Source organism: Ptychodera flava, chromosome 4 (genome assembly GCF_041260155.1).
Source record: "Ptychodera flava strain L36383 chromosome 4, AS_Pfla_20210202, whole genome shotgun sequence".
NCBI classification, from domain to species: Eukaryota; Metazoa; Hemichordata; class Enteropneusta; family Ptychoderidae; genus Ptychodera; species Ptychodera flava.
The window spans coordinates 19431459-19447645 of NC_091931.1; the positions used below are offsets into that span (position 1 = coordinate 19431459).

At 35.9% G+C, this 16187-nt stretch overlaps 2 protein-coding genes across 2 annotated transcripts in view; both read left to right on the forward strand.

The window, feature by feature from the left end:
• Nucleotides 1-10683, forward strand: part of LOC139131125 (sterol-4-alpha-carboxylate 3-dehydrogenase, decarboxylating-like) — a 14697-nt gene extending 4014 nt beyond the window's left edge. The window contains exons 3-8 of the mRNA XM_070697075.1: nt 2822-2895; nt 3918-3990; nt 5519-5647; nt 6958-7100; nt 7615-7717; nt 8164-10683. Coding sequence (XP_070553176.1) covers nt 2822-2895; nt 3918-3990; nt 5519-5647; nt 6958-7100; nt 7615-7717; nt 8164-8499 — 858 coding nt within the window. The 3' untranslated portion in view covers nt 8500-10683. The remainder of the gene's footprint in view (nt 1-2821; nt 2896-3917; nt 3991-5518; nt 5648-6957; nt 7101-7614; nt 7718-8163) is intronic.
• A 592-nt stretch (nt 10684-11275) lies between these two features.
• The window catches only part of LOC139131113 (uncharacterized), a 39057-nt gene continuing 34145 nt past the window's right edge, over nt 11276-16187 (forward strand). Inside the window, exons 1-2 of the mRNA XM_070697062.1 lie at nt 11276-11413; nt 11527-11563. Of these exons, the coding sequence (XP_070553163.1) occupies nt 11379-11413; nt 11527-11563 (72 nt within the window). The 5' untranslated portion in view covers nt 11276-11378. The remainder of the gene's footprint in view (nt 11414-11526; nt 11564-16187) is intronic.

A 16187-nucleotide genomic window follows, 5' to 3' on the forward strand; every position in this document is an offset into this window, starting at 1 on the left:
CTTTTGGAAAGCTTGTGCTATGACAGCGTTCTGAATTTGAAGGCCTGAAGATCAACCTTTAGTCCCTTGCATTCTGAGCTGGAGTATGCATGCATTCCAAACCCGGTCAGCTGTGGTATGGCATACTGTAGCTGCGTTTGTCTTGCTTCTCATGGATTCCTTAGATATTTTGTCAATTGTTATGGTGATGGAAACTGTCAATAGCTGACCCTGAATTCTTAGGCAGATTTAGAAGAGAAGGGTGGTTTGTTGACATACCTTCAGAATCTGCCTGTATATCCAGAGTCAAAAACTAACTGTTTACATCAAAATTAGGTGGATTGCAAATGCTACAAATGGACAATACCACTGTATATTTTATTTTATTTCCAGATTACATTTGTATTACTCTTGCTTTTCATAAAAACTTTATCATAGTACATCTGTTTAGCTTTGCTGAGTACATTGGACAAATATCAGCCAGAACTGTTCTATGGTACTTGCTTTCCATGTCCAGGCTAACTTTTCATATCAGAGTATTTCTGTGACTTCAAGTTTGAAGTCCATCGTAGTGTATAGTTCACAGAACAATTGTGGATATAAATGAGGTAAATGTTTGCCCTCATTTTCACAACAGTATATTTTTGTTGGCTGTACCAAACAATTTTGCTCAATCATATTCTCAAAGTGAATAATAAAGTGATGTAATATAAGTTCATGGTATCTATTGTTTTCGCTGTTGTAAAATTGTCATAGGTTTATGAATGGCATTGTTTTATATTACGTCCCTGATTTGCTAAGTGAAGATAAAGCCAAATACAATCCGGTTGTGCCTGTTGTTACACTGAGAGTGAACTTTTGAGCTGAATATCCTCTCATGATTTAGTAGATTTATAAGTCACAGACTCTGGCAGGGTTTTTTTTGATGACAGCAATGTATAGGAATAAGTTTTACAAAGGAATTTTGGACAAGCATGGCTGCGATCAAAGATTTTCTGAGCAAAACATGAATTTAGATGGAATTTGCAGATAAATAACAAAATGCATAGCGAACTTTAACCCATCAAGACAACATTGAATATGTTGTACAAAAACACATTGCACTGATTTTATAAGAAACTAAAATATTTTGAAATTATTTCTGAGCAAGAATTGAGCACAAAGCATTTAGATCATTAAGATTTACTATAAACACTGTAAATCAGAGGTGATAGGTGACAGTCAATCTGATTTAACATTTTAGCATTTTCTCAGTTATCAGCATTGTGGGTATTTTAATCCATTGATAACATTTTCTCTTGTTTATCTCTGTCCATGGCTATGTCATCTTTGACTCAATGATAGCAGCTGACCTGCAGCAAAGCAGATGATGTTTTCCTAGTTTCCATTTCATTGCATAGATCAATCATTTTGCTAGAAGTATGAGATAATTGTAAAAACGGTGAGCATTTGATTTGTGTCACATTAAAGGTATACTGTCAACTGTTCCAATTATGCCACAGTTACCATGGAAAGAGAAAATCTAACCAATCACAGATTTTAAGCGGGTGGCCGATTTTTAAAAACAGCGCCATCACATGGACATTTTGAATACCAAGGAATGCCCCTTTGACCATATTTGGGCATATTTAGATTACAGATGACTGTATACCTTTAACCTACACCATAATGACTAGGTCATACAAAATGAATGAGAGGGACTCTGTAGAAATTACAATTAAAAGTAGACCAAGAAGTTGCAAGAGAAGTAATTGTAAAACAAATGGTTTTATATTATGTTTCTGCTATTTCAGACAGACTCTGAGAGGAAAGTGGTGTCTAATCCATGCCCCTTGTTATGGTTTTAGCTCGTGTTTAAGATATGTGAAGTAGTTAAAATTGAACTTTGGCATTTTCCTATATCCAATTTGTATGGTAATGAGTACAGAAGAGACCAAGGCTTATTTTGCAAAAGAAGTGGAGGTCTTCTTGTCTATACTAGACCTGTGTTTTTAGGAGCCTCCAGACTTGCAATAAAGATAAGTCTGGTAGTATCCATCTTCATTAAAATGTCATAATCTGACATCAAAAATTCCATTAAAAAAGACAAAAATAGTAGAGCCGCCCACTTGTGCCTATTGGAATTGCTTTTCTCTGTATCTGTAGACTTTGTTTATTGGAAGTATGTTTTCAGGTTCAAGGTCACATTGCATAAACTTATGTGATTTGTCATAATCTTAAGCACCTACTTGTTGTAGGAATTTCCATGAAAAGGGTGATTGCTGTGCAACCTGTGACATTTTCATTTCACAAATCTCAAACACAAATCTGTTTTTTTGTAAATAGCATCATCACAAAATTTAATTCATAGACGACTGCCAAATGCAAAGATGCAGGAATTCATCAAAGTTTTGTGGATTATGTCTTTGATGATGGACGCTCACATTCAGCCTTGATCAATGTACCGGTATTTTCACTTCATTTTTCAAAGAATTTATCAGTAAGTCATGAGGATTTGAATGCAGATCCTGAATAGTGACTGCATTCTTTAGTAGTCGTGTTATAATCCTCTGACAATCTGAGAAATATGAAACAAGATAATTGTATTAGCTGGACAGGCTATCAATCACTGAAATACATGTACAGTCACTGAAATAATGTATCCTGTTGGAAAAATACCATCAGTCAATATAGAAAACTGAATCAATGTCTGATTTGCATTTACAATGTAATTTCTATTGCTCATCTTGAAATTTCCCTTTCAAAGATGTAAGATAACAGGTAGATCTTGTATTTCTGCCAACGAATCTATGGTAGACTTTTTGTTTCAACGATTGCCACCATTCTTATTCTCATTCAACAGGACTTGTTACCTGCTCTCCAAGATGTCTATGCAGTATTCCACTGTGCATCTCCAGCTGCTGCCAGTGACAATAGGTATGTATTTCTCTCACTGTCACTACCGGTACTGGTAATGTCTAGCATAGCAATTTATACATGTAAGGTGTGGTGTGTTGCATTGTCCATGTAGTGGTCTGTGGTCGGTGATCAGTACAAACATTGTCTTTAAACTTTTGAAAGGCATTTGATTAAAATAGCCTAACTGTACCTGTAGTATAGAGGAGAATTTCACTTGCACTTTAATTGTTAACAAAATGAAAATTGTGTATGTCGTATCGTTAGCATGCACACAAGTGATTTTAGAAAGTCACTGTGCAATTTCATGTATGGCATTGTAAATTTAAGAAGTAAACATCCTCAAGTGTAAATTTCAAATAATGTGATTTATGTGATAATGTTAATTCCACTTAAATAATGCCTTACTTAAAATTCACACACCACTCTTTATTTAAAGATATTAAATCCACTTTGTAGCAAGTGCAGTTGTGATTTTTTCAGAACTTTAAAGATGTCTGCAGACTTTTAGGTCTTGGCATAATGACTCAGTCTTCACTGTTGTAAGTTCGTTTAGTAACTTGAATCATCACAACTTGTACCTTTCCTGCCTACAGTTGACATTTTAGCAAATTGAAAAACAACAATTTGGCCACTTTGAATGCTGATAATTTGAAAGTTTTGCTCCCTTAAATGTCAGTGATTTACGTGTCATTAATATACATCAAATGATGAGAGATCATGATCTGTTGGAAATTGTCATTATCAGGTCTATGTGATTTTCAATATCACTGCTGTCCTTTGCCATAGTCTAACTTTTCCTCTTATTGGTTATGCAACATCCAATTTTGACCAAAATCTTGAATTTTCTGGTCTATTTTTTGCATAAACAATATCATACAGTCATTCAATCACCCTGGACAGATAAACAAGTAAGCAATTTTGCAGAGCTCCCATCAAAAATTTGGCCCAAAACTCGACTATGACCCATTTGCATTATTCTTTTATTGGTGTGCACTTTTATGAAGTAACAAGAAATATCATATTATGCTTTTTTTCAACAGAGAACTCTTCTATCGTGTAAATTTTACTGGTACAAAAAATGTCATTGCAACGTGTAAAAAAGGTGGAGTTAAGGTAATGATGTCTTTAGGATTGTTTAACTGTTAATACACTGTACATATTTTTACTAGTCCTACCAGTTTGCAAGTTGTACTTACTTAGATGCTTCTGGTAATCCATTAAGGCCTGGAGGTTTTGCATTTATATTGGACATTATAAATGATATCAACAAGTGGCTAGGCATTGTATGAAGGTATATTTTATGCAGTGTCTATCTTTTGAAATTCAGTATCTTTTGAAAACGATGTGTATACGGTGCTTAGTTGAATACTTTTTCAGCTTCACGTTACCACAAACAAAGTAGTACAGCTATGGAGATGTGGCTCAGAATACTCACGATGCAATCTTATGTTTAAAGTCTCCAAAGACATCCTGTTATTGTTGGATTATTTTGGTGAGAGTAGTCAAAACACACATTAAAACTCATAGGTAACCGTTACAAGATGAAAACAACTGTCTATCAAAGTCTAAATGCCAAAACATGAAATCAAGATTTGCATCACCTACCTTGTAGGTTGTATGACTAGATTTATAGAGGTTATAAATTTTCAAACAAGTGGGTGAGAGTTCCGAAGAGATAACATTTGTCATCCCGAGGAATACACATTTATTATGAATGGTAACTCCTGTTGATGGGGGATTCGTCTGCTCAAATTTGATGTCATGCCTAGCCACACTTCATCAAAAATTCATATTTTGCTCCAAGTGAAGCTTTGATATTTTAAATTATTCATGACAAAATCACCCTGTAACGTCTTACAGAAACTTATTCATGAATTAGCATATGATCAACTCATCACTCAGTGGTGTTTGAGGGCAGTATATATATTATAATGTGTCAGAATCGTTTGTAGTTTGTCAATATGGCAAGTGTGCACTGTCAAAATCACATCTTGCACACAGCAGTGGAAGTATTCCTTCAAATCAAAGTTCAAGACTGGATACGATGGAAGCAGCAGCATAACAGAAACAGCAGTAGCTATCATCTTAATGTGTGATGGAGACATTCTTATACTTATAGGTTTCCATGAAACGTGTAAGAAATGAAAAGCATGTAGTGTTCCATGTGTCTGAAGACTTCAAAGTCAAGCAGTGATATACTTTTATGTAATGTTTAAGTCTTTCAATGTAATATTAAATACATGTGCATTCATGTGCTTTCCACATCCTATCTGTTATGACATGTAACTATGCTATTTATAAGTCTGTTGCACTGTTGTGTTTTGTATGGTAATGCTGCAAGATCACATTATTTAGATGGTCTCTCACAAGCTCACAAATTACAATTCCCAACAGTAACTCGATCAAACCCACCATCATGAAATACCTTATGAAATTATTTACTGTGTTACCTTTAGGTGTTTATGTTATGCTCGCCTGACAACTGTGTTAATTTCTTCCATTTCAAACTTTCCTGTGTGTTGACAGGTCTGATCCAAGTACAATAGTTAGATTGGATGTAACCATTGCAGTGAAAAAGCAACTTTGCACACAGGATTCATAAAACTTCACTTTTATAATTTTTTTCCATATTTCTTCATAGAGATTGGTATTAACAAGCAGTGCCAGTGTAGTGTATGAAGGTCAAGACATAGAGAATGGATCAGAGGATCTACCCTATGCATCCAAACCTATCGACTACTACACAGAGACCAAAATTCTACAAGAAAAGGTTTGCACTGCCCAAACTTTTAAATCTAAAAAATCCCATCAGTTGTTTTGCCAGGTTATTGGTGTTAACCCTTTTTTTGCCAAGTTGTGTCTTGTTTAGTTTCTCTTATGTACCAATACCATCAAAGTGTCTAAAAGTATGTCAAATTCCATTTTGAAAACAGCATTCAAGTTCAAAACAATGAATACTGTGAGAGTGTCAAATCAACCAAAATAAAGCTGTGATAATGGTGTCCTGTCACGGTGTGTCAAGTACATCAAATTGTAGTTGACTTTGTGTGGAGAAGGATCAAGTACAATACAGGAGTACTGATTAAAATACACCACAAACTTTCAGAAATGAAAAGAGTGCAAGGACTGCCCTAGATTTACGTTGACATCGTTCAGTCTACATTCAAAGCTACTGTGGCATTTTCAATCATTGTAATACTCACAGTTTCACACAAATTATAATATGCTTGGCTGGAATCCGGCAATCTGATTGGCTGGAGCCCAGGTTATATTCTCAACAAGAAGACCTGCGCGCCGCGTAACATTTTAGAGCTCGCGCAAATTTCGAATGCCAACTTGAGAGTTCAACGCGCCATAATGTCGAACAAGTCTATGGCTTCAGATTGATTTTGATTGTATAATTTTAGTCTAGTGAAGCTTGACGAACCAACATGTGAAGAGTTTCTGTAAGCAGCGGAGGCCATGTAACAACAACGTAATTTTTTAAAGTTTTATGAGCGTTTTTTGGAGTAAAATTCTTCAAGTTCGATGTCTAATGCGTTGCGTAACCGTATTTTATGAATTCAACTGTGCACGCGCGCGCGTTCTGAAACGTTCTTTTTTCGAGTTTGTATGAGGCTGGGCGCTCCGCGATCCTGAACTCTCTTTCCAACTTCGCCCCTAAATAACGAAATTGTCCACTTGTTTTTAACTTTTAGCATATTATAATGAGGTTATAAAAGGTGCGCTCGGGTATTTGGTTGCGGATATAAGACCTCTGGGGTGAAAATTAACATATTTTGGTGAAATAATCACCTCGCTTCGCTCGGTGATTATTTCCCGCCAAATATGCTAATTTTCACCCCAGAGGTCTTATATCCGCAACCAAATACCCTCGCTTGCCGTTTATAACCACAAAATGTTAAATACACGAAATCTGACTTAAACACCTGGCAAGCCTGAAGAGTGTTGTCTTGGTTACCAATACAAAACTTGACTACACTTGAAATAGAACAAAGACATACAAAAACTCTAACTGCATGCATTTTGCATGATAATCATCATCTCTCATGCTTGTACCCTATGTTGTTTTGATTGCAGGTGGTTCTTGCTGCTAATAACCCTTCTGAAGAGTTTTTCACGGTAGCCATCAGACCACATGGTATATTTGGTCCACGAGATCAACAGATGCTGCCTACAACTATTGAAATGGCCAAAGCTGGAAAAACCAAGTACATCATCGGGTAATGCAGTATTCTTTCCATAGAGTTAGCTGACATGTTGTAGGATCAATTTCTATATTGTGATACACAATCCACGTGTGACAATAACGCACTGGTCAGTGTCTTGTTGTATGCAGCATTGTTGGGATTATATATATGCTACGGTTCTACAGAATTGCACATATCATCCAATTTTATCAACCAACAAAACGTTTTTCTTCCCAGTTTGTTTACTTGAGTTTTATGGCTTCATGTATATGAACTAGTAATTACTAATGTGCACCGTTCATTTGGTCTGTTTACCATACTCTCTACCGCATAAACTTTACTGGTATTTATATTCTCTGTACTTGAAATTACCGATATGGTAATCATTTAAGTTATACTACATGTGCACAAACATTTACTGATGAAACGGTAAATCTACCTATAATTGCATAAAATCAAATTTAATATCATGTGACATTTTCTTACATTTGCAGGATGCAATTTACTGATTGTTGTCTAATTTTCATCTTTTGTTTGAAATTCACAGAAATGGTAAAAACTTAGTAGACTTTACATATGTTGAAAATGTGGTTCATGGTCATATACTGGCTGCTGAAAGTCTCAACAAAGATTCTGTTACCTGTGGAAAGGTATGTTTCCTCTGAACCAAAATGTGTTCGTAAGTTACCTTACAATTGGATGTTATAATTTTATGGATGTGTTTTTAGCTTTGCCTGATTATCTTCCATTATGCAGAGTAATGGTAACCTGTGTACTGGTATAGTTTGAGCAAAAGTGAATTATTGTAAACTTTGTGTGTCACTACACACCCATCATGGTAGAGAAGTATTTACTGATATTAAACCTGATAGTTCTGATAGAGTAAAGTGTGTTTTCATGTGGTTGATCATTTTGACAGCTATGTCCATGCACAGATGTATATACACACAAACGCTGTTTTGAATGATATGTAACTGTAAATAGATTCCAAATACTTCAACTTGCTAGAATGTTCATGGTGTTGTTCTGATTTAGGCCTTTCAGCACTCATTTGGTAGTGTATTAGTCACTTGTAACTTGTCATGACTTTTTTCAGGCATATCACATAACCAATGACGAACCAATCTACTTCTGGACATTCCTGACCAAATTGATAACCGGTCTTGGGTACCCTGCACCATGGCTCAATCTACCGTACTACCTCATGTACTACATGGCCTTGCTGGTTCAGCTCATATGCTTCATCCTCAAACCCATCATCGTCATCAAACCGAGCTTTACCCCGATGAGAATGGCGCTGGCCGGAACTCACCACTACTACAGCTGTCAGCGGGCCAAAGACGAACTCGGGTACACACCGCTGGTCAGTCTGGACAATGCAATTCAAGTCACTCTGGACAGCTTTCAACATCTGAAAAATAAAAATGTGTGATTGCTCTTCAAACAATGCTTTGATGAATAAAATGATAAGGACAGATATCTAGGGGATGACCTGACCGATGTGCAATCAGTAAATACAACATCACCTGTTTGAATTTGGATATTTTAATTTCTCATGTATGAGTATTCAAATATGGTAAATTCAAAGTCATAACTTTGCTACTTACTGAGATACAGAATAATAAATGCAATTGATGATAAGGAAAAATTGTTGAAACAGAATTTGCTGTCAATCATGATCTACATGACCTATCTGTGAAAGGAAATGACAATTTCAATGACTTTTCCCTGTGAGAGTTCAAATAGCCATGTTGTGACTTTCCCTGTAAGAAAGAAAACATGATGTAATGACAAATGAATTTGTTCATCATACAGTGACTGTATGTGTGATGCAGGTTTTTCTATCAAATGAATTGCCAGTCTGGCATTTTTCGAAATATCATTCCATGTGCTTCAGTTGTCATTTGTAAATTTCATCTGCTTGATACTCAAGGTGTGCAATGCAAAAGAGAGATAAACTCATTTGTTGTTTTTAGCCTCTGATTTAACCCTTTCACTACCCCCCTCCCCCCACCCACTCCCCTCCGTGACACAGTGTATGAGTCTACCCATCCCATTGAAACAATGGGGATAAACCAAAGGTTGGTGGTGAAAGAGTTGACAAAAAAATCATAGTTATATACAGGGTTTATATATGTGTGATTTGGTAAATTCTCAATCAGATTCAAATTCACAATTCATGGCACCCATTCACCTCGCAAAGACATCAACAGTAAAACCCGCTTGGCTAAATCCCCATCCCTGCAAAGGAGAGGTTTAATAACCAAGCTGAGTTTTACAATTTTCTGACCATGGCACTCACATGCTGTAGAGTTCATGAAGCACATGCATGTACAATACTAGCTATCATACATTGCAAATAAACTTGAAAGCAATGCATCATGGTCCCTTCACATTGAAGGGCCATGAATGAATACATACCTAAACTGGATGATTTTTCTACCAATAGCAACACATGCAGCATCATTTTTCCCAATCTGAGACTTTTTAATATAAAAAAATGTCAAAAGCTACACACCATATATTCAGCTTTTGGTTAGCAAATTTGATGGTGTATGGTCTTGTATCTTCAAATCTCCAGCTTGGATGTGTGGTCCAGCCATGCTTGTATTGCAGTAAGCTACCAAATAAAACGATGACAACAGAACTGCATGTAGGGCATTGTGAATGATTGGAAGATACAGCTTCAGGAACACTAGAGTAGTTTTACAAAGGTCAAATGGTCTTTGTATCTTTGTTAGATTTGATCATTGATACTCCTCTTGTGTTTATCTGTGGTTTATGATAAATGTAGCTTCAAACATTTTCCAAGAACTTTGGTATAACAATATTTTTCCTATTGAAATATTAAATTTATACTGGAGCAGGAAAGGGGTAAGCCAATGACATGAAATGCAATAGAAACGTTCTGCACATACACTTATTAATCCCAAATCACATTTCAAGTACTTTCAAAGTATTGGCAAAAAATTAAAGTTGAACCATATTTTCTGGACAATATCTCTGTCTGGCTATCTGTCTGTTGTCATTTTTTTGCAGTCAGTACTTTTTCATATGTACTTACAACACTATACAAATGAACTGTTTACTTTGAAGACGTTACTTCCACGGTTGTAGCCAAAGACAGAATTCTGATTTGCGATGTCATCTGGGTGTGCAGTGAGTATGAAATGCAGCATTAGAATCATCAGTAAAATTACTGAGAAGTTGTAATCCCATTTTGATACCTTGAAAGTTCAGATGATAGGAATGAGTACAAAGTGAATGTTCCCATGTTTATGTCACGGCTTGAACTTGAAGAACTAATGATCTGAGCATTATGATAAACTGATGTGATAAGTTTTTATTATTTAAGGGCATTTTACATGACACCATAAGATTATTGTATTGCCAACTTGAATGCAAAGTAAGTGATCCAGTATTTGTATTGATGGAACTTGCAATGAACTGTGTACAAGAAGTTTTTGATCACTTAATATACCTTTTTTTCATGTGTTGTGTAATATCACAGTGTATCTGCTGGCAATATTGTTTTGTAATACCTGTGTTTCTATGTGATGCTTTTTTTCTCACTTCACAATACAACTTTAATAAATACTGAAATATTATCAATAAAGCTTTGTGCTTTTTGCCTCTTCTCTTCTGCTACGGTTTTCTTTCATGTGATGCAGCCATTATCTGTGTACTTGTAGCTTGTTGCTTAGTGTAACGTGAATATCACTGTCTCGTAATGGTTAGTGGAATGTTCCAAGATCATGCAACACCATATTGCTGCTTTTCCGATTTCAAAAATTGTTCAGAACTGATCAAATGTTTTAAAATACAATAATTTACGATAATATTGTTCTCATAAAAGAATATAGTTTGTTGTCGAATTTTAAAGATATCTTGCATGTAATAGTACCCAATGTCATATACTCTTGTTTTCATTATGTAGTAAATATTGTCCCTTGTTTACGTTCCTTATCAAAATGAAGTGGTCACGTGCAAGTTTAAGTTCATTACACATCTTGACACATGGTGGCAGTATTATCTGGAAGTGATGCGTAAAGCCACCCTCAAATTGTATGTTGGAAATGCTAAAAAATGCCATCAAGAAAACAGAATGCGTGATAAACATATGCATTATGCAAATGGTACTTGATGATCTCCCTTGATTGATCAATCATTTGATTACACAAGTTGACGGTAGGAAATAGTATTGCACACATGGCTCAACACCCCCACAATATTCTGTTTACAAATATAATGGTTGCACCCGAGCATAAAAGCGCGATTTTGCCGTGAGGGCGCACATCGCCGGCGTCCAAAATGGCGGCCAAGTTCAATTTGGGTGATTTAGTGTGGTAAGTTCCGCTAGATTTGACACCGTTCTGCAACGTAGGTACGTTGTTTTGCAAAGCAAAAGTGTGCAACAGTTCCTCCTCAGTCTAACATGATTGTTTGATTTGCATTTCAGGGCAAAACTGAGTAGCTTTCCAGCATGGCCTGGCAAGGTAAGATTACTAACAACAGTGCTGCAATGTACACCGTCCATGTGTCAAAATGACAAACGTGTGAAAAACTAACTTTACGCATTTACGCATCAAGTCTCGCTTAAAACAATGTTTCTGTCAAAAGAAAACACTAAACAGCATCATTTGGTATGATGTATTTGTAGGTTTCTGCGATCCAGGGGCTTAGTTGCGATGGAAATAGCCTGTCAGATACCACTGTTTTATTTTGTGAATGAGTTCGCCCATGAACAGACCGACGCTGATTTACACAACAATAGCGTTTGCTGGGGTCTGTAAATGCTCTCAGTGACGTTCATAATAACCACTTTAACGAATTCTACCTACTTAGTGGGTGTACAACATAGACGAAACGGAACGTGAGTCAATACAGGTGGTGTATGACTCGATGTTCTCTTGATCAATTTTCATTACCAGAAAAAGTAAGTGTTATCAAGTGTAGTAAAAGGGTAAATCGTCATTTCATTTGTTCTTCCTGTATCTAGGTGTTCAGTAGTTAAACCGTAGACCCTGTTTTTTAGGGTCTGTGACTAATGTAAGTAAACGCACATTGGGCATAAGCTGTTGAAAACTTCCAAAGGCTTATAAAATTAGGCCTCTATAAATAAACAATTTTGTGTATTTAGCATAGTTTAGGGGCAACATCAAAAGTTCAATATAATAAATCTAACTTAATTGCTTAAGTTTGGCCTCAGAACCCCCCCCCCCCCCCTTCTAACTTAACTGACCTAAAATTGAAAAACATTGCGGACTCATACCCTGTACTAATTCTTTCAAACGACGTGCCGATGTACTATTGAATTAAGTAAAAATTGAAAACCATTATAAAGTAGCAAAAATACGGGTGACTGGATTGGTTTTAGCGTACGAAAAAGCAGCCTTGAAATAGTAAAATTTGCCAAAAAGATGTTAAATCGTTTTTGACTGCACAGAAACTAATTTGGCCAAAAACCCCCCAACCCCCAAACTTAAGCAATTAAGTTTTTTTTTCAAACATCGATCTTTTGACGTTGCCCCTTAGAATGTTCCCAGTGTGTATAGTTTACTGTGAGTGCTTTTACATGGAGTCAGCCAATCAGCCCATTGTATGAAACTTAATGAGCAAAATTAGAAAGTGAGCTACTTTGCATAAGAGTTTCATTGTTTTTAAGTAGCCAAACCAGGAACCATCAAGCTTCAACACCACAGGTGCAACTCTCCATCAAACTTATTCTATAAACATGTAATCTAAAATGCTCCTTAAACCTTTTCCTGCCAAGTCCATATTTCACCACCAGGTCAAGATGGTTAAAATTAATGAAAGACAACGTATTCTATATGATGTATTTTAACATAATACTGTACATTTGAAGGCTGTTGAAAACATAATACTGTAAAGATGATTTTTAGCTCCGCTGTCAGCGACGCGGAGCTTATCAAATAGGTTGATTTTCCGTCGTCGTCCGTCGTCCGTCGTCCGTCGTCCGTCGTCGTCGTCGTCGTCGTCGTCCGTCAACAATTGCCTTCTCCTCTGAAACCGCAAGTCCAATTGCTTTGAAATTTTATATGCGGTTCACTTGGGGTGACCTCACTTAAGTTTGTTCAAATCGTGGTGAAATTTGCATATTTGTATTTTTGGGGCATTTTTTGGTGTTTTTGGTAAAAAAATCTTCTTTTCTCAAACCGCTTGTCCGATTGCTTTGAAATTTAATATGCAGTTTACTTATGGTGACTTCAGTCAGATTTCTTCAAATCGTGGTGAAATTTGCATATTTGTATTTTTAAGGCAATTTTTGTCATTTTTGGTAAAAAATCTTTAAAAATCTTCTTCTTCAAACTACCGGTCAGATAGCTTTGAAATTTGGTACATATGTCCCTAGGGATGATCTATTTAAGATTTGTTCAAATTGTGAAGAAATATGCAAATTTGCATTTTTAAGGCAATTTTTGCCATTTTTGGTCAAAAAATGTATTTCTCAAAAAGTACTGGTCTGATAGTTTTGAAATTTGGTATACAGGTTTCTATAGATGCACTTAGTAATATATATTGAATTTCTGATGAAATCTGTAATTTTGTATTTTTGGGCAATTTTTGCCATTTTTGGTCAAAAAATGTGTATTGCCAAAACTACTCATCTGATAGCTTTGAAATTTGGTATAGAGGTTCCTACACATGAACTAAATGATATGTATTGAAATTATGATGAAATCTGCAATTTTGTATTTTTGGGGCAATTTTTGCCATTTTTGGTCAAAAAATGTGTATTCCCAAAGTACTCATCTGATAGCTTTGCAATTTAGTATACAGGTTCCTACAGATCACCTTAATGATATTTGTAGAAATTATGATGAAATCTGCGATTTTGTAATTTTGGGGCAATTTTTGCTATTTTTGGTCAAAAAACGTGTTTCTCAAAAAGTACTGGTCTGATAGCTTTGAAATTTGGTATACAGGTTCCTACAGATGAGCTAAGTAATATATATTTAATTTCTCCTGAAATCTGTAATTTTGTATTTTTGGGGCAATTTTTGCAATTTTAGGTCAAAAAATGTGTATTTCAACAACTGCTCATCTGATAGCTTTGAAATTTGGTATACAGGTTTCCATAGATGAACTACATGATATTTATTGAAATAATGATGAAATCTGCAATTTTGAATTTTGTGGCAATTTTTCCCATTTTTGGTCAAAATATGTGTTTCTCAAAAAGTACTGGTCTAACAGCTTTGAAATTTGGTATACAGGTTTCTATAGATGAACTCAATTTGATCTTTTGAAATTATGATGAAATCTGCAATTTTTATTTTGGGGGGGCAATTGTTGCCATTTTTGGTCAGAAAATTTTATTCTCAAAACACTACTCATCAGATAGCTTTGGTTGACATGTTCCTAGGGATGATCCGATGTGATATATTCAAAGTATGATGAAATCTTCAATTGTGTATTTTTGCAGCTTATTTTAGCCACTTTTTTCTGGCCACTGCATTGAGCTATCAAAGATTTCCTCCTTCTTCATCAACATGTGTCAAAAATAGTTATTCTCTACATAAACACAGCGGAGCTATATCGGCCGCTAGGTCGCTTGTTTTTAGACAAAAGATGCTATAACATACCAAGCCAAGTGGGTGAAAATACGTCATGTTTTGGTTCAATACCGCTTTTTACTGACTTGGCTGATGGGAAGTGATACAGTTATTACTGTCTGGCAGGAAAAGGGTTAAACAACAGATGGAGGTAGATGTATCAGGCAGGCACCAGTGTTTTACTGCGTTGAATAGCAAGAATTTGGCTAGGAAACTGATTTTCGTTTTGACCTGAAACCTGAACTAAATACCCTTAAATGTTATGAAGAAAAAAGGGGATATACAAATGGTTAAAACTGGTGTCAGCTTATCTTTCAATCTCTCTAAACCATAAGAATGAGAGAACATGGCTGCAATATCCACAAATTTTATTACAAGCCTGATTCATCTTCACTTGCCAAGGATATGCATCGGGGCGGGGACCCTTTCTCCCTAAAGCAACCTTTTCGGAAACAGGCCTATAAATTATGTGTTGATAAGAACCATCACACAGTTGCTAATAACCTGTGCCTAGCCAATCATGTAACTCTGTGCTATTCTGTACAGTTCAAAATGGTAACAGCCACGTGGCTTGTGAGTCTGGCCATAAAAGCCTGTTCAACTAATATCGCTACTCCTGATTGGTCTGCACAATTGTATGCTATTGGTGAATCGCTGCGCAAAAAACTAGGGTGTTCACACATGACTTGATTAGGGAGACTATACAGTGCGGACCTAATCAAGCCATGTGGACGAGACTAGGGCTTGATGCTGTAAATCATTTCTCCTGCAGAGCAATGAACAGGTGGAATAATCTATCAGAACAGTGGTGACACTTTCATAGGTGAATGCCTTCAAACATACCATTGATTAGAATTACTGTATGCTGTAAGATGAATAGAAGGATCATCAAAATAGTCGATACTGAATGAAGGGATTTCATGTCCTGTCAACCAAAGTGAACTGATCTAAACTCATGCCATAGCCACTACCTCAGGATGTGTCTCTCAAATGCAATATGGTAATATTTACCTTGCTAATAATATTGCTAAAAACACTTTCCACCAATAATACCCATAGAGCTTGTGCATACAGGTAATATTTGTAGTGTACAACTGTCCTGGTACTGCCAAACTGTGTCTTGGGTGAAAGTGTTACAAGATGCATTGTCATTGGATGAAACATGAAATCTTGTTTATGATGTGGAAGTCAAGATTGTGTTGTAAGTGTTAGGGGGCAAACCTTAATGTCAGGAACATTCAGAAAATCTTTCAAGTCTTGCAGAGTTGAGTGTGTATTTCATGATCAGTGTATGCATTCACTTGTGTGAGTCATATTCAATGCATCGTCGCTCATTGCAAATATCTGAAGATTTTTTAAACTACAAAATATATTGCAAGTAAATTTTAAAAACTCCTGAGTAAGTTGTATCTGAAAGCGAGACTCAAATCATCCTAGTACAATGGTGTAGTATGAGGGAAAATGCATGAACTTGTGACAAAGTTGCCAATGTAGATGTAGGTAGCGCAGTATGTAAATTTGAATATAATAACTAACGTGTTTT